Consider the following 25301-nt stretch of genomic DNA (forward strand, 5'->3'; position numbering starts at 1 on the left):
TTTTTTGAAGAGGAAAATGTGTCCGCAGCCGTCGCCCACAACGAAATTGATATATTTTACAGCTGTTTTATGTGATATTATCACATGGTAAAGTTATAAAAGCGAGCGAAGAACCAGTGTGCGCGGGAAAACGAACCAGCTAAACCTACAGATTCATCAAACAAAATTTTTTTGTCTACGTCCCATAATGCTTCTCTAATGTTTTCACCCGTGGTGCTATGCCAAAATGGCCTACATTTAACTCGTAATTTACGGTGTCTTGAGGTTTGAAGACACGTTTTGAGTACCGCACAAGCTTTGGCGAGACCCAAGAGATTTGTTACATAGGCTACTTCCATACCTTCGTATTCACCCCTGCGAATGTGTTCGGAATGTTTTCTTTATCGTTGCTAAGTTTGTAATAAATCCAGAGGTGCTCGAATGAAAGTTTACGAGATTTCACCGAGATTTGTTCAGTTCCTGTAAAATTTCGAGCGGAAGTATAGGTGGTCGGATAATATTCTCAAAATACGTAAGTACTGATCGTTTTTTCATATCATATCCTACTTTGATTTATGTTAAAACATGACTATCTTTTAAGATGTACGTCTTATTTTACCATACAGCTGTTATTGATATTAAACGATAATATTCAGAAAAGAGTTATCGTTCGTGTTCAACCAAGTGTAGAGTGGTTGAAAATATAAACATTGGGTTGCTTAATAAATGATGCTTGTGGTGTGCAATTCCATGTTTTTGGAAAAAATATTGGGAGTCTGTTTTGCATAAAAACTTAGCATATCGAGTCATTTTCAAGGAACATTCTGCATAAAATAGTATAGTCTGTTGCACTATTGATACTATTAATAGATCGGGCGCGGATCGAAAATAAATCCTCAAGGGGGGTCTCTACTAAGCATGTTAATTGTTGCAACAGCAGACAAAAACTATTTTTTGTATTAATTGTCACATTTATTTCTAGGACACATTTTATCCACCAATTGATGAAGATAAAAGTTTAAAATCAATAAACCATGAAATAGACTATAAATACGAGGCACGATTTACTGCGAAACAGAAAGGGTCAAATAAAACCACGTGGTCTAAAATTTAAATGACAATATTTACATTCCAAATATTTTTTGCATGTAAAGTGTGTGAAAAGACACTGCAGTTATAAGACCGTAACACACACAGGGTACGTACTCAAAGGTTAGAATGACTAGTTTTATTATGACGTCACAAACGTTGAACGCTGTAAAATGCAACGTCGCAAGCGAGAATCAAAGTTCCCGCTTGTGGCTGTTACAGTGGCTCTTCCATTACTTTAAACTTACCCTTACGATAGCGCGCGTTACTCAATTTGTATGCACACACCGCTGCAGTTATGAGACTATCTTTCAAAAAATAATGATTCAATGCTTAAATAACATTCGCAGGGGTGGTATTGAGTCGAGATACGTAAACAAAGAAAAAAAAGGTCATGGATGACTTCACAGTGCTCTCGCGCTTATATTTCCCGGGATAAATTTAGAGGTGGATCAAATATCTGTAATGCGTGTACTAGCTATTTCAGTATAGACTGCGATACCTGCCTCGTTGATTTGTTTTTAATTCTTTTTTATATAGAGATTATATAAATATATAAGCAAGAGCCATATTTTACTGTCATATCGATCCCTTTTTAAGCTAATTGTTCATGAACGTACAGTAGGCAGCCGGCAGGTAAGTGTATGCATGAGTAGGGAGGAAATAAACATAGGACATTTTGAATTAATTAAAAAGGAATAAAGAAAAAAATAAACTGTTAAAAAAATTATGCAGATATTGCATATAGTCAAACCATTAGATTTGAAAGTGGGAAATTGCACATCTACAAACAGGGACCGGGCTCTCTCTCTCTCTCTCTCTCTCTCTCTCTCTCTCTCTCTCTCTCTCTCTCTCTCTCTCTCTCTCTCTCTCTCTCTCTGTGTGTGGCCCGGAGGGGTAGGGGGTTGCGCCGTATGCATCATAAACATATAAATTAGTATTTTTGGCTTATCTACTTATTGTAGAGAAATACTCTCTCAAAAATTCTTTGACGTTCGTTGATATAAGGAATCATTCTTTGAGTATTATGAGGTGATAATTTCGGTCAGATTTGATCACGCCCCGACCGAAATTATCACCTCATAATATTCAAAGAATGATTCCTTATTACTTTTGTATAAATAAACGTTACATTTCAATTTTTTGTGATATTTTTAAAATTAAATCTAAAAACAGGGCAAAATACGTCTGAAATTGTACCTAGTTCTTTCAGTTTTCATAATTACCCGCTGCAGAGTACTAAAATACCGAGAGATCCGAATGGAATCGTGAACACGTGCACCTTAGCCAATGGTACTATCGAACACAAATACTACGCAGTTCCGTTTTGTCCTATGACTCGTTTTATTGGTCAATTTCTGAAAATGGGCTTGTACATGTGACTTATTTGACGTCACATGGAATCCCTCGGCTTTTTCACCGAATAATTCCGTCTTTGATCTATGCTATGTAATAGTTTTGGACTTTTTAACGTTAATATTTTCTGTATATACCGACAGATGTAGTGATATGGCTGGGGTGTTTGATTTAGAATTGCACGATACTCCGGAAGGGGACGAGGAAATCTCGGATGATGAATTTTTCGAGCCAGAACTTGAGGTATGGTGTAGGACCGGTGTTTTCCATATTTCATCATCGTTCGTAACGAATATCTACCTAGTTTCACATTGTTGAGTATACCTCGTATAAATTATGAAATATGCTTAACTATTTAATTATCTGAATGGGTTTTTAATTTAATATTTAGCGATCTTAAGTGTATACTTACAGTCAGAGAGAAGCTTTGATGACCAAGCATTATTTTTAACGAATTTACTATCACCCCATGGCTATAAAAATATTTTTACAATATTTTGATAAAGAGAGTTCTTTAGAAAGACAGTTTTCATGACTTTTCACAATGTGAGATTGTATTTTTATCAATCCAATGAGAAAATGAAAGGAAATTTTAATTTAAAACTGCTGCCATGTGCACCCATTGACCCCGACCAAATGTTAAATTACATTGATTTCCGGAGATTCATTATATCTCTTATGTAATGTTATATAAACTATGTAAGCATTCTTTCTTTTTAGCAATCTTGTTAATTAATGTTAATATTCGGTATGATAGAACAAGAATTCTGAATCGACAATGCAGAATCGTGCATCACTCTACAGGTATCCACTTTAAGGAATTTGATTTATATGTATAATATATATACACTTGTAATTTTTCTACAGCAGGTACTATAAGGAGTCATGTAGTATATTTACATGTGTACAGTAACTCTATTAATCCCAGGCTTTACCCACCAAACATGCTCGTGTAATAGAAGAAAAGAAATGACCAAAGTATAGGCTCAAACCCAAGACCCTTCAGTTTTGAAACCATCGTTCAACCGAAAGGGTTAACCCACTAGCTAGTGCTAGTAAGAGAGGGCTGTATTGAGCCTGTATACACACTATCACACTTGATTTCATCCTTCTACATTATACTAAAAAGAACATTTGCGGCAAATGCTGTACCAATCTGACCTTTGACATGCTACGAAGTACAAACCTATATCAATCGCTAGGATAAAAGATCAAATTGTGGATAATAATTATTCTAGACAATATAGACATTCGGTCATAATTTAAATAATTTGAATATGATATTTATGCATCATTGATGAAAACATGCTGTTGTTCTCAATGTTAATTTTGAAAAGCACATGCAGGTACAAGCCTTGGGTTTCAAAATAAATATTATTTGATCTCTTCTTATCCTTTGCATTGATGTATACATGTACATTTTTTTATTGTGAACTAGCTATCATAGGTTAATGTAAAGTCAACATGAGGTTTAACAATGTCATCAGTGATATATTCATCTCTGTTTAAGATGTGCCAAAAATTAATAGTGATATTTATGATTTGAACCCATCTTGAACTTTAAATTTTCGAGGATGAATAAAAAATTGAAGTGTATTTTGTAAGACTGTAGTACTTATTATAAAGCAAGAATTTCCATACAATCACAGAGTTGCTTAACTGGTGTAGGCTGATATTATAATGGATATTTAGATATATTCATTGCTCATGTCGAAACTTTTGTTTGATATTAACATGTATAATAATTTTAAGATATGTGGTAGTTAATCAGTGATGAACATTTGAAACATGTTAGGCATTGCAGTCATTTTTTTTTAAAATTGTTTGAATTCCGGGACTGATTATCAATGAGGTCGGGTCATGCTATGGGGTAGTCCTTGAGATAATGGGATGACAAAGGAATGCATGTTTATTTAATGTAATCAGATGAAATGGCCAATGTAGAATTGGTTTGTTGGATCAAAAATATACAAATACTCAGCAAAAATCACTGTTAATGTATAAATATCTTGCTGGCGATTGTTCCCTTGCCCAATTGTTTAAAGTATTTATTGCACGTGTAGGACTGTAGGTAGTGGAGAGCTAGCGTTGTACATTTTTGCCCATGCTGTGTGAGTCATGTTACCCACTTGAATATACAAGGGTTGATCCAAAAGTAATGTCACACTTTGCACCGCGCTTCTCACTTGTGCCGTATTGTATAAAATGATGCATCAAAATTGTCCTTATCAAAATTCTAATTCGAATTAAAATTTTGATTAAATTTCGTTGAACAGATATCAAAATATTGATGTTTATAGCATGATATATACGTAGCATCGACGCGTCATGAATTTACGTCTTTTTAAATTGTGTATTTATGAATAAATTACGTGTATCAATATTTTAAAAAAAGCCTCAAACAACACAATATTTTGAATCAGATATAACATAGAAATTTTCTAACTGTTTTAAAAAACAAATAGGGAACATTACTGTCTATTTCGGATATCTACACAACGCCTTTTGTCTCTAGATCAAGGAATAAAAAGGCTGGCCATGCGAATAGTGATACGATGCATTTTTTGCTTCGATGGATAGAAAATGCACTGGAAACGATATAACGACCTAAAATTGAGAGCGGGGGAACAAGGCACCCTTAACGTAGTTCCAATATCTAATAAAAGCATATGACATGTTTAAAAAGAAATTAGACAGACAGATAAGACGTACGCTCTGAAGGAAAGTTAAAGCTACTGTAGGTTCTTAGGTAATGAGCTACGTTCATGACTTCTTAAAGAGACCTTTACAAACTGATCACACATTAACAAATCCAATATACTAATCGATTGATTACAAAAAGAGTAATTAGTTACTTTATAACAAAAATGATAAAAAAAAAAAATGTCAAATAGGGCATCGTGGCCAATGTTAATAGAGTACTAAATTACGAAATTCTACCAGAACACCAAAGATCTAGAAATGATGTCGCTTACGTGTGGCGACTATTCTTACCTTACGCTCTACAAAATATATTATCTTCAGGAAAAATTATCATAATGCATTAAAATTTTCATATCTGAATTGAAATAGGTGGATATCTCACAGCACGAATTTTTGTCACTTTACGTCGATATTTCGCGATTTTATCGCATCTGTGACATTACTTTTGGATCAACCCTCGTATATGCCTCTTATACGTTTTGAAGTTACTCAAATACTTTATTGTGGAAAAGATGATAGCCTTTAGAAATGCCAGTGTCTCTTGGAGGTTAACACAAATATGTACTACATACAGACATTGCATGTAGATCTATAGAACCTGATGTAAAGTTGGCCATGTGCTAACTGTGCTTTGGAGACCTGTGCCTCAGACCTGAGAACCTAAAGAATGCCTTACTACATATTAGAACATAACTTTTTCATTAGTATGGATACCTGCAAATTGTTCAGGGTTGTTTTCCTGAGGCAGGTTGACAGAATAAGATTGTATTGATACAGTAAAACTCAATCAAATTAAAAAACCGTGGGGGAGGGGGTCATTTTTATTATATCTTGAACCAAGAACACAAAGAAATTGAAATTTCTCTCATGAATACAAAAAATATCTTTGTTGCGGAATTAGAATTTCAGGACCCATCCATAATGTGCTAGTCATATATATCAGGTATTTTAATGTCGCATTTTTAAAAATATGATGATTATATTATATAGATAGTACGTAGTACACACATGTATAATTTTTTTGTACTTATAAATGGCATTTTTGTTTTGCTTTCATATACCTTGAGCTCTGACAATAGCTTGTGTTAATTTGAATTTATCATGTTAACAATGCTTTGAATTTATCAAGTCGTGTATTATTACATATAGGTAATATTTCATATACCTTGAGCTTGTGTTAATGTTACTGTTGTCTGAATTACATAAAAATCCCACAGTAAATGCTGGCATCTGTACTACATGTAATAGTAATCACTTTCTTCTTTTGAATGCAGGGAGGATCTGGACGTGGCCAGAATCTTATGTAAGTAATTTCATATTAATAAGTTTTCCGACAATTGCAACATTTTTAAGTATGGTAAAACATTGTGAAACTTTTTATAAATACATGTGACTCTATGTTCGTGGAGGTTCCTTTGTATGATGACTATGGTGTAGCAGCCTTTGCACAACAACCTCAGCATTCTTTTGCATTTATTCCTCTGACTTTTCTTAGAATTATTTAAAACTATAGAAAAAAATGAAATACCATACATATTTAGCTAGGTGACATTACTATAGATGATATTAGGTATTGGTTATATAGTGCTTGCTTATGTTTTGAGGAAACCAGGTGAGGAATAATATCATATCATCAACAATCTCTAACCCCCACCCCCCCCCCCCCCCCCCCCAAAAAATATATATATATATTTGAAACATATTACATGGCTGTTAATACTTTTTTTTTAGAAACATTTAATCGCATAATAAAAGCTTCAATTTGCTTCAAAAGAATTTGATTAAAATCATTTTCAAAAAATTGGACCTACCCCTCCCACCCTTCAATTTAAACATACATATGCATCTTTAAAGGTTTGTTTATACCCAATTGGCTCATACTGTCTTCAGGTACCAGTGATATGTACTAGTATTTTATTCTGTCACATGACTCACATCTGTATTAGGAAAGCACACCAGCAGCATGTAGACTTTAAACTGTGTCTTTCAAATTATAGTTATTTGTAAAAATGCCTCTTTGAATGAAAGAAAATTTGCCAAGTGAGAATAAAAACTTGTTTAGTGAGTATGACTATAATAGTAAGTGATGGGGTGATTTTCAGGTGTGAAGATGGCATGGAGACGGTGGAGATCACAGAGAACACAGTCAATCCAGGAGAGCTGAAAGTGGGCCCCCAGGACTTCGAACTTCTCAAGGTTCTGGGGAAGGGAGGATATGGAAAGGTATATAACACAAATTGTACACCACTGAAGGGGCTGTTTTATTCCTGCCTGATTGTTATTAATGTACCGGTAGTAAAAATAACATCATCTTCAATTAGAAAGCATCTGAGATTTGGCAAGATTTTAGTCAGCAGTTGGAAACTGTCAATTAGAATGCAGCGATGTTGATCAAGCATTTGCTGGGGACAGGTTGTTATGTAGAGTTGTTGACCTCGATCTACAGCAAATGTGTAATGTGTTGTTTGGCTATAAGTCACAGAGGTGGTTGAACCTATTGATTTCTGTATGCATGGGAAGGCATTATTTGAGCTGTTTGTGTAGGGGATTGGAAGACAACTCATGCAGAGTTTCAAAGGGAATAAGAGTGTAGAAAAGACTCATAAAAATTTACTAATTTAGTATACTAGCGGAAAAAAGAAACTGTGCATTATAAAATTGAGTAGAATTTTTCTATATCTATTGTTTGTATTTATAAAATTTAAACAATTGATATTGGTAATTTTTTTTAACAATATCGGATGGTAACCGTCCTGATGCACAGACTTTTTCATGGTTAGTGAGCACCTGTTGTTTATTGAAGAATTTGTACGCACAAGTTTTACGGGCCAATACTGTTTGGAATAAGAACTGTAAAGGATTTGTTTAAACATTTTAGCTCACCTGAGCTGAAAGCTCAAGTGAGCTTTTCTGATCACCTTTTGTCTGTCCGTCCATCTGTAAATTTTTCACATTTTAAACTTCTTCTCTAAAACCACTTGGCCAATTTCAACCAAATTTGGCACAAAGCATCCCTATAGAAGGGTGATTATAAATTGTAGAAATGAAAGACCGATCTTTATTTAAAACAGAGAAAACCTCGAAACTGTAGAAAAAGGGGGGTGCATTTTTAAAAATCTTCTTCTCAAGAACTACTTAGTCAAATTCAACGTAATTTTGCAAAAATAATCCTTATGGAAAGGAAAATATAAATTGCAAAAATTATCGGCGAGTTTCAGATTTGAGTAATTTACAAAAATAAAGAGATAATCGCTGTCAATCAGTTTATAACTTCGGGTTCGGTATTCCATATCGAAAACGAAAGTTAATTGTATAAGGCAGCCATGTTTGAATGTTGACGCATGACAAATGGGTCAAACTGACAATGATGAATTTGCTTGTTGTGCAACAGTTTACGTGCGAAGGGATACTTGAAACATGCTTAATATATTTGTGCCGATTTCATGAAGTGAATTGAGGTTAAATCTTTCAATGCGTTTACATTTTTGACTCGTGACCGTGGTTTTACGTTGTTTTGAATTTCGTTTATGGTTTTTAACTTGAGGGGAAATATCACCTGTATTTTGAAATTTTTACGTATCGAATCAAATGTAGACTTCCGTAAATCAGACAGTTAATTGTTTACCTGTCCAAGATGAGCAAAATCTGATGCACTAGCAACATATTATTTTATAAAACATGATAAATACTATACATTCTATTGGTAATTCGGTACGATCTCTAAGTTATGCCTATGGTTGATTATAATCAATGCAACATGTTTTGTTAAGATGCTTTTCAGTCTAAACGGAGATTGTTTTTGCTGCTAGAAATATATAGGTATATATATATTATGAAAAATAAATTGTGCTCTTTCTTTGTTTTAGTGCATGTTTCTTCTTTGTTAATTGTTTACTAACCATATTCAGCTGTGTCAAGTTTCGAATTATAAGCAAGATACAGAGCTTTGCTCAAAGAACTGAGGCCATGCTTTTGTTCATTCTGAATAGGAAATACCAAGTTTAAAAATCTTAAGTTGAATGTAATTAACTCTTGTGGACAAAAAATTGACTCAAACCAAGCAGAATTGTGAGTTCTGTATCTTGCTTATAATTCTACGATTGACGCTGAAATTTTGATTTATCACTAGAAATGTCTCCCTAAACGTTAAATACTTGTACTGAAAAATTAAAAGGATGATATGCTGTAACAACTTTGTTGGTTTAAATAAAATGACCTCATTAAAACAGTTAAAAACATTACTGTTAGGGGATAAATGTATTACAGAGGGTTCCTCTTAATCTGATAATCAGTTTGTCAGAGAAAAAATATCAGATTAACCGAAACCGATAATAAGATTAACCGATTTAGTGTTTTTATGGTCTTTAATTTTGGTATAGAATAAATACAACTTGTTTCAATACATAGTTTATCAACAAAAAGATATAATTTGTTTGTCAATAGTTTAAAATGAAATAATTTACCTTGCATTAGCAATGAAATAGCATTGTAGTCTTTATTTTGTTTGTAAATGCTCAAAAGAAAATGTTTTCCTTCATTACTGTTCATTACGATGGTTTCAAAGTGGCCGCCATTTTGACAGGAAGTAATAAGAGGAAATGACTAATTGTCTAAACAATCCCTCTTTTCACCTGGACAATTTATTTTAATTCTTTTTCTGGTGTATAGAATGCTCTAAAGTAATTAGTGTTATTAATTTTGTTAATTCAATTTCTAATAACAGTGACTTTCGAGTGTGCTGAAATTGACGTTATTCGACATTGACATTAATGTGTTACGAGATGTTGTTACGAATACATGTGTTAACAGTATTACAAAAAATAAAATCTGTTCATTTTAATTCTTAAATGTTTTTTCATATATTAAATAATGCACAGTTTCTTTTTTCCGCTAGTATATTTTAAAAAGTGGAAAAAATGGCAATTTTAATAAGTGTGCATGAATTAAACCTCAATATAGAACCTTATTTTTCACATGTATAAAAGCTCTTTAAATCTGAATGATGTATAAAAGTATAACTGAAGTTTGTCACGTCATTACTTATCAGGTATTTTATCATGAAATATACAGATTTTAATATCTTTGACAATTAAAAGTTTGACAATTTTTTTTTAAAATTATGTCTTTAAAAGAAACAAATTTACATTGTGTTTCAATCTGGTTTTCATTTTATTTTTGTCAGGTATTCCAAGTCCGGAAAATCTCAGGGGCAGACAATGGCAAGATATTTGCCATGAAAGTTTTGAAGAAGGTGAGGGGGTCATGACCTTCATATTCACTGTATGAAAATATAACCTACTTATCTACACACAGATATACTGGTACTTCATTCAAAGTCACACTTGCTGGGAAGTAGGACACTGTTTAACAGCTAGTACTTAGGAAGACTATTGGTACACAGCTGACTGTGGACTGTGTATACAATGTCAGGTCAATTGCTTGTATAACCTTGATGAAGTTCATGTACATCTTTGTCAACAGAACAATATACATGTATATGATGAGAGTGCATCTGTGATCTTATCTAATCAGATTAGTACATTATTTGACCCTCACATTGAGTTTAACTTATTTTAAGCCCCCAAAATAGTGATAAATTTTATGAAGTAATTTTGCCTATATTTAAAAAAGATAGACTGCAAAAGACAAAAGTCGCATGAATGAAATACATGTACTAAATACTGTATACAAAGTTGTAGAGAAGTCTCATTAGAATAAGATGGGGTGTATAATCACATTTATATTGCTGTAATAGAAGATAACATTTTTATATTTAATGTGCTTTCATGTCCATTATGTGATGCTTAAATGAATAAAGTCAATAAACTGTATTATTAACAGTACAATGTACATGTAGAGGGACAATACAAGTACGCCTAATTTAAGTGCAGGGTAATTGCACTACAGACAATAAAAAAAACAATAGGAAGAAAAATAATCATTGTGAAAATCTTGAGTTTAACATGTTGTTTATTGAATTTTATTAGGCCACAATTGCCAGAAATGCCAAAGACACAGCACACACAAAAGCAGAGCGTAACATACTGGAATGTGTAAAGGTATGCCAAGCAGTTTCATTTTACAGAAACTTTTTCAAAAAAACAGGTCTAATTTTTAGCAAAATTAATTAAAAGCTACATCTAATTAGTGGAATTTTATAATAAGTCCATGTAATTCTTTCTGATGAATAATAGACACATTATTTGGCATTTCATTATTTGAATTGATAAAATACCAGATTGCAATAATTGCCTTGTACAGTAAGTTGCCTAACAGAAAAATGAAAAAAGAATTCAATGTTGGTATGTGATTTTCAGTGTATTTTTATTCTCTGTGAACTCCGTGTAATATTGCAGCATCCTTTCATTGTGGACCTGATCTATGCATTCCAAACCGGGGGCAAACTGTACCTGATCCTGGAGTATCTGCCGGGAGGGGAACTCTTCATGCAGCTAGAGAGGGAGGGCATCTTCATGGAGGACACAGCCTGGTAAGTGGCACCCCCACCACACATCCACATCCCCCCATATAACCCAGTTACAACATTCTTTAAGATATTTACTTTAATAAATTGTGAATTATACTGTCAACATCTTTTGATTTCACCTTCTTAAAATAATGTTTCTGTATTTTAAATTGGATTAATTTCTTGGTCATTGAAAACCCTCGTGGTTCAAAAGCATCATATTGAATTCAATGGTCACTGTATGTAAATGATTTACTAGCTTTGTTCATATTTTCTTGATTGAATTTTTTAATCAAGTACCATTTACTTTAATTCTGTACTGAAATGTTATCCTTTGTTTACAGTTTCTACTTAGCAGAAATCACACTAGCAATAGAGCATCTGCACTCACAAGGCATTATTTACCGAGATCTGAAACCTGAAAATATTCTCCTAGACAATACAGGTCAGTGATAAGAGATCTAGTGTCTCTATGCCATGTTCCTCCTAAAAAATTTGTTACATCACACAATATCTTAAGTTTTTCCCATGGAAAAAGTTGATAATGATACCTGAAACTCAAATCTTCAAGGTTATGTTAAATGCATTGGAAGACTTGCTGAAATTCTAGATTATATGTATAAGGATTGTATAAAAATGTTGTATAATGGGTATATACAGGTAATCATCATTTTAATGAATATTTAAAAAAAGAATATTTTTGTGGACTTTTCATCTAACTTTTATAGTCCCACATAAAAAAAACAACCACAGAAAATACTTGTTAGACCGTACAGGTAGTTATTATTTCAGCTGAAGCTTTCTCCTTTAAGTTCTCTTTAAGTAAAATAACATGTTTTGACATTAGTGTAAAAGGAAAGATAGAATAAGCTGCTAACTGTTCTTTATAGATGACTGACAGAATATTATACCAATGCAGAATTTAATGGTGTCTATTTGATAATGATTTATAGGACATGTAAAGCTGACAGATTTTGGATTATGTAAAGAGTCTATCAATGAAGGAGGATTAACCCATACATTCTGTGGAACAATTGAATATATGTAAGTAGAGGATTTTCGTGGTTTGTTTAAATTGAAGAAAACATTTAAGCTTGTTAATCAAATATCACTTGATACTTGTCAAATATCAGTACATGTAATTACTTTTGAATCTAAAATAATATTTGACTGACCTGACTTTATTAGCAGTTAAAAACCTACTACTACCTTGAACATACCAGATATAAAATAAGGCGTAAGACTCTGTGAGATACATGTTAACAGTGTGGTTGTTGTTTCCTTGCAGGGCCCCCGAGATCCTGACAAGGAGTGGTCATGGTAAGGCTGTTGACTGGTGGAGTTTGGGGGCACTCATGTACGACATGTTGACCGGAGCAGTAAGTGTCAATTCAGTTTGTAAGAGAGGAGGGTGGGGTTAAAGGAAAATCCATTCGGAAGTTGAATACTGTAAACTTTCTTTAATTTGCAACAACTTTACTTTGCAATTTTTAAGTGGCAAACTGGTTTATTGCCAGGGCCGTCACTCCCCTCAAATTTGAACTAAATATTTGACCATTCCCAATGGCAAAAAGCCACAGATTTCCCCAATTTTAGGATAAAAATTCCCAATTGCATTAATTATTAACAACTTGGGAGATTTACACAGCTGTTTGCTTTTTGGTCAGTACATTTGCTGTAATTGATTAAAGCTGGCTTAATTATATCTCTAATGATCATGTAATTGGGAAGACACTGATGATTATTTTAATTAAAAGGTTCTCACAACTGGACACAAGCCCAACTTTTGGGTCGGTTACACCCAACAGCACGGCATTACGAGTGATGCATTTGAAAGTGCTCGGAAATTTATAAAGGATGGTTATAAATTATTGTGATGACAGCTAGTAGCTTTGGTTGATGTCTTGTTATTAGATAATAAGCCTTCCAAGTAAATGCTTAGATTATCATGAAATAATTTAGACATCGTAAACAGGTCTTCTGCATTACGGCTGTAATTGGGTCACAGGGTTTTATTAATACCCGTAAATACACAAGATGTCAGTAACATACACAGAATTTTGCTTATAAGATACTGCAAATATTTAATCTATGATATAAAGTACCAGTATGAAAATTCCACATGACTAAATTTTGTTTCCTTTTCCAAATTTGATTTTATACTTTTTTATAACATTTTTGAAAAATTGTTTTTTTTTATCTTTGTCTGTGGGTTAATACCTTGATTTTTAAAAAAAATGCAAATCAACATGTATCAATCATGTGAAAAAAATGAAGTCTTATTTTCCTGACCACTATAAAATTTCAAATAAAAAATCTAAATCAACATGTATAAATAAAATTTTTAAAAATTGGCCTCTTCATAATTCTGAAACTCTTGGTTAGTTCCTGAGAACATCATGTGAGCTAGCTGTAAAACTTTAATTAAGAGGTGAATAACAGATTGTACCAAATACAGAAGTCATTTAATGACATATTAAAGTATCTTAAATTTTCCCAATTTGAGAAAAAATGTCGATAATTTTCCCAATGGAGAGGGACCCGGCCCCGTACCAAAAAAGCGCTGTGACAGCCCTGATTGCAACTAATTTTCACAAACAAGCCTACAAATACCATCTAATACAAGTATAAATGACATTAAAAGAACTTGCTTTATGGCTTTGAAAATTGCTACAACAAAGCTTTTGCAAGTGTACTGAAATTTTCTTGCATTTAAATTAAAGTTGGGTATTTAATAACAGTTTAGCATTGACACCCTTATATCATATATACATACTTTATTGCATGTTTTAACTCTATTTTCAGCCACCATTTACAGCAGAGAACAGAAAGAAAACCATTGATAAGGTTAGTGGTTTTGATGTATTTTGAATCTGCTGAAAAATCTGACATTGCCCAACTATAATTTTTATCACCAAAAAACAATCTTGCAATGCTTGGTCAATATTGCAAGACTTATAGATTGAAGAAAATCTAAAATCAGGTTTTAGAGTTCCTTTTATTACCAGGAAATTGTGAGCTTTGACATTGTGTTGACATTTTATGTGTGTACTGGTATTAATGTTTGACACTAATATAAATATACTGAAATGTTGGATTATGAAATTCAATCATTTAATACATTCACAAATTGTATCTATTAAATGAAGCAATATTCAGTGGAGTTATTCAGATGTAATCATTTATTTAATACATGTAAAATTGGTATAATTGTGTGAAGTACCAGGTAATGTTATTGTGAAATGTAATTATTTATTACATAATAGAATCAATGTAAGTTACCTGAAATATCAATTGTGTAAAGTTTTTTGAAATGTACCAGGAATATCTGTTGCAGATCTTGAAAGCCAAGCTTAGTCTTCCTCCTTATTTAACAAATGAAGCCCGAGGACTCATTAAAAGGGTAGGACTTGCAAATTAATCAAACTTTTTAATTTATTTATGTACGTTGTGTGTTACAGTTAACGCCTTGTCATGGAATCACAATAACAGTGATATACAGATTTTGATTCTTAGCTTTATTTCATTTTTAATGACAATGTATCATATGCTGTAGAAGAAGAAATCTGTGTATTTGTGATCTAAAATGGTTTTGTGTGGATTTCATTTTATCATTAAAAAAAACCCACTATGATAGTACTTGTATTAAATTTAATAAATTCACAATAATTTAAGGAATAAAGAATCATTCTTTGAGTATTATGAGGTGATAATTTTGGTTGAGGCATGGTCAAATCCAATAAAGCCCAAAGGGCTTCATGCTAGATTTGATTATGCCCCGACCGAAATTACCACCTCATAATATTCAAAGAATGATTCCTTATTACTTATATTTATATAATTTTCAGCAATTGTACAAATAAATATTTGAATGTTAATAAGCAAACCCTGCTTGCGTCCCAATTATACGTAATTTGAATTTATTGGACTGTATACCGGTATTACAAAATCAATACGTAGTGTTATCACAGGCAAAGACACTGAAAAATGTAAATACCATAAAAAAAATTTCATTGTAAATTTGATTTTGTTGGTATACCAGTATGTTATAAAAAAATTAATATTTTTTTCCCAAAGAATATTTGTGCTCTTGCAGTATATAAAATTTATATTTGTTAACCTTTATTCCACTAATCTTATCTGTGTATGTGTTTATAGTTGTTGAAAAAAAGCCCACAAGAAAGGTTAGGTGGAGGTGTGGATGATTCCAAACCAATCAAGGTAAATAGGGAAACAACATGAAGAATGATAATTTTCAATAGAATTGACAAGAAAAATTAGGGCTTCTTTTTTAGCTCACCTGAACCGAAGGTTCAAGTGAGCTTTTCTGATCACCCGTTGTCCGTCGTCCGTCCGTCCGTCCGTCTGTAAACTTTTCACATTTTCAACTTCTTCTCAAAAACCACTGGGCCAAACTTAACCAAATTTGGTACAAAGCATCCTTATGGAAAGGGGGTTATAAATTGTTAAAATAAAGGGCACAGCCCTTTTCAAAAGGGAGATAATTGCGAAACAGTAAGTATAGGGTGCATGTTTTTAAAAATCTTCTTCTCAAGAACCACTGCACCAGAAATGCCAATATTTACACAAAAGCTTTGATATGTAGTGAAGATTCTAAATTGTAAAAATCGTGACCCTCAGACCAAAACTGGGGCCCCAGGCGGGGTTCAAAGTTTAACATAGAAATACCTTAGGAAAATGTTTAAAAAATCTTCTTCTCAAGAACCACTGCACCAGAAATGCCAATATTAACACAAAAGCTTTGATATGTAGTGAAGATTCTAAATTGTAAAAATCGTGACCCTCAGACCAAAACTGGGGCCCCAGGCGGGGTTCAAAGTTTAACATAGAAATACATAGGAAAATGTTTAAAAAATCTTCTTCTCAAGAACCACTGCACCAGAAATGCCAATATTTACAAAAAAACTTGTATATATGGTGAAGATTCTAATTTGTAAAAATCGTGACCCACTGACCAAAACTGGGGCCCCAGGCGGGGTTCAAAGTTTAACATAGAAATACATAGGAAAATGTTTAAAAAATCTTCTTCTCTAGAACCACTGCACCAGAAATGCCAATATTTACACAAAAGCTTGTATACATAGTGAAGATTCTAAATTGTAAAAATCGTGACCCTCGGACCAGAACTGGGGCCCCATGCGGGGTTCAAAGTTTAACATAGAAATACATAAGAAAATGTTTAAAAAATCTTCTTCTCAAGAACCACTGCACCAGAAATGCCAATATTTACACAAAAGCTTGTATATATAGTGAAGATTCTAAATTGTAAAAATCGTGACCCTCGGACCAAAACTGGGGCCCCATGCGGGGTTCAAAGTTTAACATAGAAATACCTTAGGAAAATGTTTAAAAAATCTTCTTCTCAAGAACCACTGCACTAGAAATGCCAATATTAACACAAAAGCTTGTATGTATAATGAAGATTCTAAATTGTAGAAATCGTGACCCTCGGACCAAAACTGGGGCCCCAGGCGGGGTTCAAAGTTTAACATAGAAATACATAGGAAAATGTTTAAAAAATCTTTTTCTCAAGAACCACTGCACCAGAAATGCCAATATTTACACAAAAGCTTTTATATATAGTGAAGATTCTAAATTGTAAAAATAGTGACCCTCGGACCAAAACTGGGGCCCCAGGCGGGGTTTAAAGTTTAACATAGAACTACCTATGAAAAATGTTTAAAAATTTTCTTCTCAAGAAATGTAATGTTACAAGGAACTGCTGTTCAGGTGAGCAATGTGGCCCATGGGCCTCTTGTTTTTAAATGAAATGGTCTTCGATTTGAATTTTAAAGTTTTCATTCACATATTTGCAGCAACATGCCTTTTTTCGACATATAGACTGGAATGAACTTCACCAACACAAGGTTGAGCCCCCATTTAAACCATGTGTGGTGAGTTGATTTAATAAGATATTTTGCACTCTTATATAATAAATATGCTTAATAAACATATACATAGTTATGAAGTTTAATAATTCCCTCACGCAACTTGTTGGGAAGGGGATAAAGCATTGCTGCTGTGCGTGTGTATGTATGTATTTGTGTGTGTCTTCTTCAGCTTGGAAGCAAGATTTTTTTTTAAAAAACCTTGCACGGATATTTAACAAACTTCATACACTTCTTTGCCATATGGTAAAAGGACAACCCCTGTTAATTTTCAAGTCAAATAGTTGAATACTTTTTAATATATCGTTAAAATAACACAATTTTAAACAGAAATTTTATGTACGACTTGACAATAACTACTTCCGCTTCACTACTGTGAAACTAAAGTGAAAGTAAGCACTTCAAATCAACAACTTGATACTGTAGAAGCACATATTTTCGTTGGGTCAAAATCTCGTTGTTTTTAAACAAAATAAAATTTTGTTGGCATTTAATTTCGTTATATCATAATCTCTGTATTAATTATTATTTAGGTTAAAAATTCGTCATGGATTTAATTTCGTTTATTTAAACTGCCAACGAAAATAATGAAATTAAATCCTCAACAAATATTTCTGTTTCTACAGTAGTTTTTGGATTTAGTTCTAGCGCAGGTAAAAAAAAAAAAAAAATTGTAGTAATGGAGGGTTAGTATAATTAAGTCACCTCAATTACATGTAAATAACTGTATATTCCTAAATCCCCATCCCCAACACAATAATTTATGTCGCGAGGTGATGCTCTGCTTAGCGGTGCCCTTGTTGCAAAACAGTTAATATTTGAGAAGAAAATTAACATGTTATTTATATTTCAAATTTAAAGCTTCCGTGTTTTTACATCTAATATCTTTATAAAAGTCAGTGACACTTTCAGACATGGGTTTTGGAAACCAATTCTATGGTACCAACTAGTTTTTCTATTAAAGAGGTGCATTGTCAACAATATCTAGATAACATTTCATGTTACAATGTTATACTTTTTGTAACTGTTGAGCCAGTGTGTGGCTGTTTAAATGTTGGTGTCTGACTCTGTGTTGACAGACCAGTGAAGAGGATGTCAGTCAGTTTGACACAAAGTTCACCCGACAGACCCCAGTAGACTCCCCCGACGACTCAGTCCTCAGTGAAAGTGCCAATCAAGTATTTGTAGTAAGTGTCCCATCAATGAAATCCCAATCCACATTTCTTGCTCTATATTTACTTTCCATCTATTGATTGATGACAAATGTGATACCTTTTACAGGGATTTACATATGTTGCCCCGTCAGTTCTAGAAGAGCTGAACAAACCATGGATATCAGAGAAAGAACCTAGGTCTCCTCGCAAAATTGGATCAAGTTTCAAAGCATCCATGAGCATGAGGTACAAAGTTATAGAATAACTAGCAAATTGATGGCAATAAGCATAACATCCAACTTTCCAAGATTGTAATGTACAATGCAAGACTACTTTTATATAGCCCAACCCCTCCCAGCAAGAAAAGTATTTGCTTATGCTGTACATTTTTTTTAATTTCCTGAAAAATCATACACTAATCTCACAGTTCATGTGCTTGCATCATTTGGTTGCCCTCTGTAATTGTAGTCCCCATCAGATCAATCTCATAGAGGGGTTCCGAGTGGCCGGACAAATGAATGGTATGGACGACATGGAGGTGATGGACACGACCACACCAACCATCCCCAAGAGATCCACCTCCCCGGCCATCGCCACAAAGAACACCACCTACAAGCAGGCCGCTTATCCTGGCGCTCAGAACCGACCCCCTCACCTCAGGATGAATTGACTAAGGGCCCTCTTTAGGAAAAAATTAGGAATTTAAACAATTTTTAAAAAATATTTTTTTCCCTCCTTGTTACATCTGAATAGCGGGTTTGTTACAAATTGATTGCTCTTGGCTTGCAATATATTATGTATTTATTATTGATTTGAATGACTTAAAAAGTCTAAAGAACCTTTGTATTATGTGGCATGGTCATAGATGCTAATGTTTACCAAACAGATGTTTTTATTTACCAACTGAGGATGTACCAGAAAAGTGAAAGTTGATTTTTGCCAAATTATTTAGGGAAATGGGACATTTAATTAGTTGCAGAAGATAGAATGATATTACCATGATTTTCCCTTTTTAACATTAATCATTGTTTCCACAGATTCAAGGGGTACACTACATATAGTTGATGATGATTTTATTTTGTGTGTAAATAGAAAAAAAATTCTTATCAAATGTTCATTAATGAAAAAATCAAAGAAATGTTTCACTTTGTATGTGATACTTTGTTCAAAGACAAATATGAATGTGAGCAAGAAGGGTAATAACCTCTCTTCGTACATCAAAAAGGATGCAAATTGGAATGTCTTGGGACATTAATTTGCTAGATACATAACTCAGGTTGGAGAATGCAGACCAAAATAATGAAAGATGTACAGGTACATGGCAATGTACAGGTATTACTTAATGTTGTTGAATTGTGATGACTCAGAAAGTAATCTGTGTCAAGTAATGGAATTTGTTATCCTCCACAAATTTTTAATTAAATTTTCTTGAAAATAATTTCATTTATAATTTATTTTCATGTACAGTATGCCTGCTGATTTAGTGGTAATGTAGTAAATAGAGCTTGCTATTACAAAGCCTTGTTGACATGTTGGCCAGCAGATTTACTGGCACTTTCAAAGCATCAGATTCGAGAAAAAAAATCTTTATTGTCTTAAGGAAGAAACTCATGTTCCCAGAAATTCATTCTGCACTTTGTACAAGTGTAGAAAGATTTTATTGTACTACATGCATGTTAGTGTCATAAGTTCATAAGACTTGATTGCTGTGATAATTTTCCAGACTTGTCTGCTGGTTTTTATATCGAGTACTGTAATTTGATCCAGAATTTGTGATTTTATAGTAAGAAATGTATCTTATTGGATTTTTTAGATAATATTATCTTGTTTGCTTTGTAACTTTTTTTCCTCCTAGGTTTATCTGTAACCTTATTTAAAATTATTATAACTCATACAACATACCAGTACATATATGTACAAATAGATGTGGACAGCTTCAAATACAGAGACCTTCCTTTGGGATGCATATTGTGGATAAAGCTTAACTAGTATTACTTTGGCACTTGAAGGTATTATTATCAAGATATTCTCTATTAAGAGAAGAAAAACAAAACAAAATATCACTGTTCACTTTGGCTGTGCCAACTTATTTAATAGAGACAAAATACTGCAATGCTTACATAAGTTCTGTAAGTTGCCTGATTTATATATGGTCAAGTTGAAGGAACTGACAGCTGATTTGCTGGTTTGAATTTGTGTTCAGAGAATGTTTATTTTTATGGTTGGGACAAATCTGGTATATGATGTAGTTTGATTTAGAAATGTCTGCATCATTCTAGCCTTTGTTATTGATTATTGACGTGTAATTTTTGCCTCTTCCTTTATTGTTCAGTCGTGAAGTTAGTCCAAATGTAAACACTTGAAATATGTGCAGCAGGCACAGAGCTTTATTTTTTTTCTTTTACAGAGAAAGCTGCCATGATGTGTAAATTCTTCATTTTTGTAAATTGATAAAGGATTATTATTATGTTTTTGTGCATTTGTAAATAATATGAATCATGCCATAATTGTTATTACGGTACTAGTATTCAATATCAATTTTGTCAATGATGTTTTTTGTGCCCATTTCCATGGCACATACTTTTCCTTCTTTATTTCATTTTAGACATAAGTATGACATTTGATCTGAATCAGAAAAATATCTCACGATTCTGCTCATTAAAAAATTCCCAAAGAGAGAGGGAGATATTTGTTTTTTGATACTTGAAAAAAAAATTTGTACATGTTTTAATCATGAGCCATATTTAGTAAATTTATTGTAGTAACAGAGGAATTGTCCTGCACAAATGTAATACAATTAAAGCTTCACACATGATATTGTAATTTGTACTGTAAGCAGTGTAGTTTATATCTGTTGATGATTCTTTGTATTTGTAATTACATGTAATTGCAAATTTAATCAAAGATGTCATGATATTGTATCACTGATTGCAGTTTAATTTTTGCTGCTATTAAATTTAATTAAAATGTCAAAGGAAGAAAAAACATACACTGCTGTTGGAAGTGTTTGTGGAATGGAAGATAGACTTTTAATTTATTGTATGAGAGTTTTAATTTTCTTATCATTTTAATAATTGTCTCTAGCAAAAGTATCTTCATTTTAATGAATATTTTAAATCTGAAAACAATGAATAAATCAATTTGAAATGCGTTACCTTGTTCATTTTCCCTTGATGTATATGTAGTTTGAGGTGTGTATGAATGGCTTGTCTTCTGTCAAAAGTACTTTTTAGCTCTGTGGTTTCTTGGAGAGGTGGTGCTTATACTCTTGTCGTGTTTAGATCTTCGGACCAGGTCCCATATCTTAAATTTTGCTGTTCCTAACTTCAACAAACTTTTTTGAGCTCGAGTGGCGCATATGGGAATATTAAATAAGTGGACTTGAATGCAGATCTTGGCCATGAATTACAGATGCTGGAAAAGATTAAAGCTTAGCATTCAGATTAGATGAAAGTTTTCGGAGCAGGTGACCTGTAATGACGCTGTTTTAGTTATTACTGTTTCTATCTTCCCGAGGATGGTACCTTTTGCATTACTCAAATATTTTGGATGCCGATTTTGAGCGCTAAATTTGGGATGCGGGTTTAAGGAGAAGGATTATTTTTTTAAGCAGTCATATTTTTTAATAAGCAATTTTCTAACTTATTCAGATGAGCATTTGTAAAATTATTTTAGCCATAACTTTGTTACATTGCGTGTTTGTGTAATTCTACAAGTATAAGTAATTTGCCAGGACATGTTTAAATTGCTCAAACTATATTTTGATCCTTGACATTTAAAAAATTCGTTACGATACAAATCTACAAAACTTATAACCAGTGATGTATACTAAATTAAAGCAGAGACATAAATAACATGTTATTTATGTCTCTGATTAAAGGTATATTTGCCGATTTTAACGGCATTTTTGCAATGTTGAAAACCAGACCCAAATTTTGTCGGCATTACTAGATATATGAAAAAGAAGTTTATAGAAAATTTTGCAATTTTTTGAACTAGCCATAATTTGAAAATGAATAACGGAGATTTACTATGCATATTCATAAGGAGTTGAATTGCGCATGTGCGCGGGAATAGTAATTTAGAAAGGCAGCATGCAGAACGAGGTAATACGACAGGTTTGTTTACATCTGTTTTAATTCATATAAACAGGTTTGTGTGCTGTTAACAGAAATATATCAGATATCGTCATCTGCATTTTATGAGGATGGTTGCTTATCGGTGTCAAAGACAATCGATGAGAGCTCTTTTGCAATTAACCATTATTTTCATACATTGACAACATATTATCATAATAGAACATCAAAATTATCCCGCCCCTCGACTCAAAACGGATACAATGTTATAGATTTTAAGTATTCGAGTGATAGCTACACAAGTTTTATCATATTCAGACAATGAATATCGTATCATATACATGGCCCACCTGTCTTCAGCTGGTCTATAACAAGAGGCTTGCAACCCCGTAGTTAGTTTAAACAGTATTTATCGATATTTTACAATAGCGGGTACATGTATTTTTAAAACAATATTGGTCAACATCTTCGGGCTTTATCGGATTTGATCACGCCCCGACCAAAATTATCACCTCGTAATACTCAAAGAATGATTCCTTGTTCCTTAATAAAGTACAATAAGATTGGGAAACAAGCCAAAAGGCATATACAAACCCCTCTCTTTGATAAGAAAAAAAGCCCATAGTAAACCACGAAGTTTCTAACACGTGTCCACCGCTCAAAGTGGTCTTCAATTTAGATTCTCATTTTACAACATTTTCTATCAAACTGCTCCCTTCGAACGCGTTTTTCCACTGACCGACCACGTTTCGCCGTCGACCTCTTGTTGTACGTTCTAAAATTAGATTGTCACATCACGTGCTAATTACAAAATTGGACGTTGATTGACCGGCCCGGTCAAAAAATAAATAAATTCGAATTTATATTAAAACTTTTAAATGCGTTTGATTCAAACTGTATAATTAGCATAAAGTTTATAACTTTTGTAGCTTAATGGAAAAATGAAAACATTTCTTTCTTTTAATTTTTTTTTATTTAAAACCTTTAAGTCTTCATGCAGTGGTTAAGTAAACAAAGATTCTCGCTTGTTGTTGATGTCAGTTTAGGTAGACTACAAAAGAATAATTGAATAAATAGATATGTTTGTCATGATTTCAACACAACATACACAATTAATGAATGAGACATATAACAACATGGTATACACCTTTCTTTTAAACTTGCTTTAATTTTAAAACAGAGAAAAATTAAAGTAGAATAATTCAAAGTATATCAATTTGTTTAATGAAAATTGGAATTGCGGAAAAATAAGGTCGTCTTCAAAGTAAGAAGACGATTGCCTTACATGTGTTGTATAGACCATGAAGGTCCCTTCCGTCCTTATCTAGGGGAGTGCTAACCTTCTCTCCTTTCTTACAACACAGAAGCAAGGGATAATCCAACATGAATTATATCCCCAACTCTTTGCATATTTAAAAAAATGTGTTTTTATTTAATTTTGAAACGTTATTATTTTAATTACATGGTATAGACCTTTATTTTAAACTTACTTTAATTTTAAAACATAGAAAAATTATAGTAGATTAATTCAAAATATATTAATTTGGATCGATTTTGTAAATTTTACGAAAGAAATCCTTTTTAATGATAATAAAGGGAAAGAACTCTATTTGTTGACGGAAGTTCGAAAATGAAAGTATTGAACATGTGACTACGTGTAATTGGTACCGATAAACTATCACAAGCCTTACTTGATCTGGATAACAAAGTTAAGCTTCCTGATAACAACGAAGTGTCTAGGATTCGGCATGGTATTGAACGTGCTCTGAAAACCATTATCGATGCTGTGCGGGAAAATGAACTCCCGGTTAACAGTACTTGAAATCTCAACGAGATTCGCCGTGGCTGAAAATTTTTGACGGACGTCTCTACCGAATCTCAGACCAGTGACGTCCGTCAAAATTTGTCAGTCTTGACGAATCTCGCTGAGATTATGCAAACAGGTAAACTCTAGCTACTACCTGTGGGAGGTTACTACAACGGTTTAAAAATAAATATTTATAAGATGAATTCGACTACCTTTACGAACTTCATGTATTTGAAGAGGAAAATTAGTCCTGACTTTTACCCCACTCCATTTGTAACCAGTAACATTGGTTACAATGCTAAATGTTAAACTTTCTATGGGGTTTTCAGACAGCGGTAACTGGTGACAATATTTATTTTTTATGATTGAATACAATTTAATATATTTGTGACTTAATTGTTACAATGGTTACTGGAAACATTGGTGACAAAATGCCCATTAATAGCCTTTCCCACCTTCCAAATATAGAACACATGAATTAACAATAAAAGAATTTATAATGTAATATATGTGTATATATACAAAGCTTTAAAAGATTTTTAAACATAACACATACACGTTTGAGACACAACTGTATTTTAAATTCTGACTTATTCCGCTGTAACTTAATTAATAGCCAGTCCAAACCGTTCGTGTGGCTTATCAGAAGATGCATACCATTTGTTTTTTGTCTGTAAAAAGTATACAAGAGCTCGGAATTCTCTAATGAATAAGCTATTGACATTACGTTATGTACACATTATAGATGGACATTTATTATTA

General features: G+C 32.9%; 1 protein-coding gene and 1 non-coding gene across 2 annotated transcripts; one reads left to right on the top strand and one right to left on the bottom strand.

The window, feature by feature from the left end:
• Positions 1–2448: 2448 nt before the first annotated feature.
• On the top strand, positions 2449–19333 carry LOC105324844 (ribosomal protein S6 kinase beta-1). Its single transcript, XM_011424050.4, has 16 exons — positions 2449–2667; positions 6402–6430; positions 7230–7350; positions 10310–10378; positions 11115–11186; positions 11484–11617; positions 11938–12038; positions 12547–12637; positions 12882–12972; positions 14399–14440; positions 14931–14996; positions 15752–15814; positions 17431–17508; positions 18582–18689; positions 18784–18902; positions 19125–19333. The coding sequence occupies exons 1-16, from the start codon at positions 2578–2580 to the stop codon at positions 19324–19326; spliced, it is 1476 nt and encodes a 491-aa protein (XP_011422352.1). The 5' UTR covers positions 2449–2577; the 3' UTR covers positions 19327–19333.
• Positions 19334–23973: 4640 nt separating this feature from the next.
• On the bottom strand, positions 23974–24094 carry LOC117680812 (U6atac minor spliceosomal RNA). The gene has a single exon (XR_004595731.1). It is a non-coding gene; the product is annotated as a U6atac minor spliceosomal RNA (small nuclear RNA).
• Positions 24095–25301: the final 1207 nt, after the last annotated feature.

This window comes from Magallana gigas, chromosome 3 (genome assembly GCF_963853765.1).
Source record: "Magallana gigas chromosome 3, xbMagGiga1.1, whole genome shotgun sequence".
NCBI classification, from domain to species: Eukaryota; Metazoa; Mollusca; class Bivalvia; order Ostreida; family Ostreidae; genus Magallana; species Magallana gigas.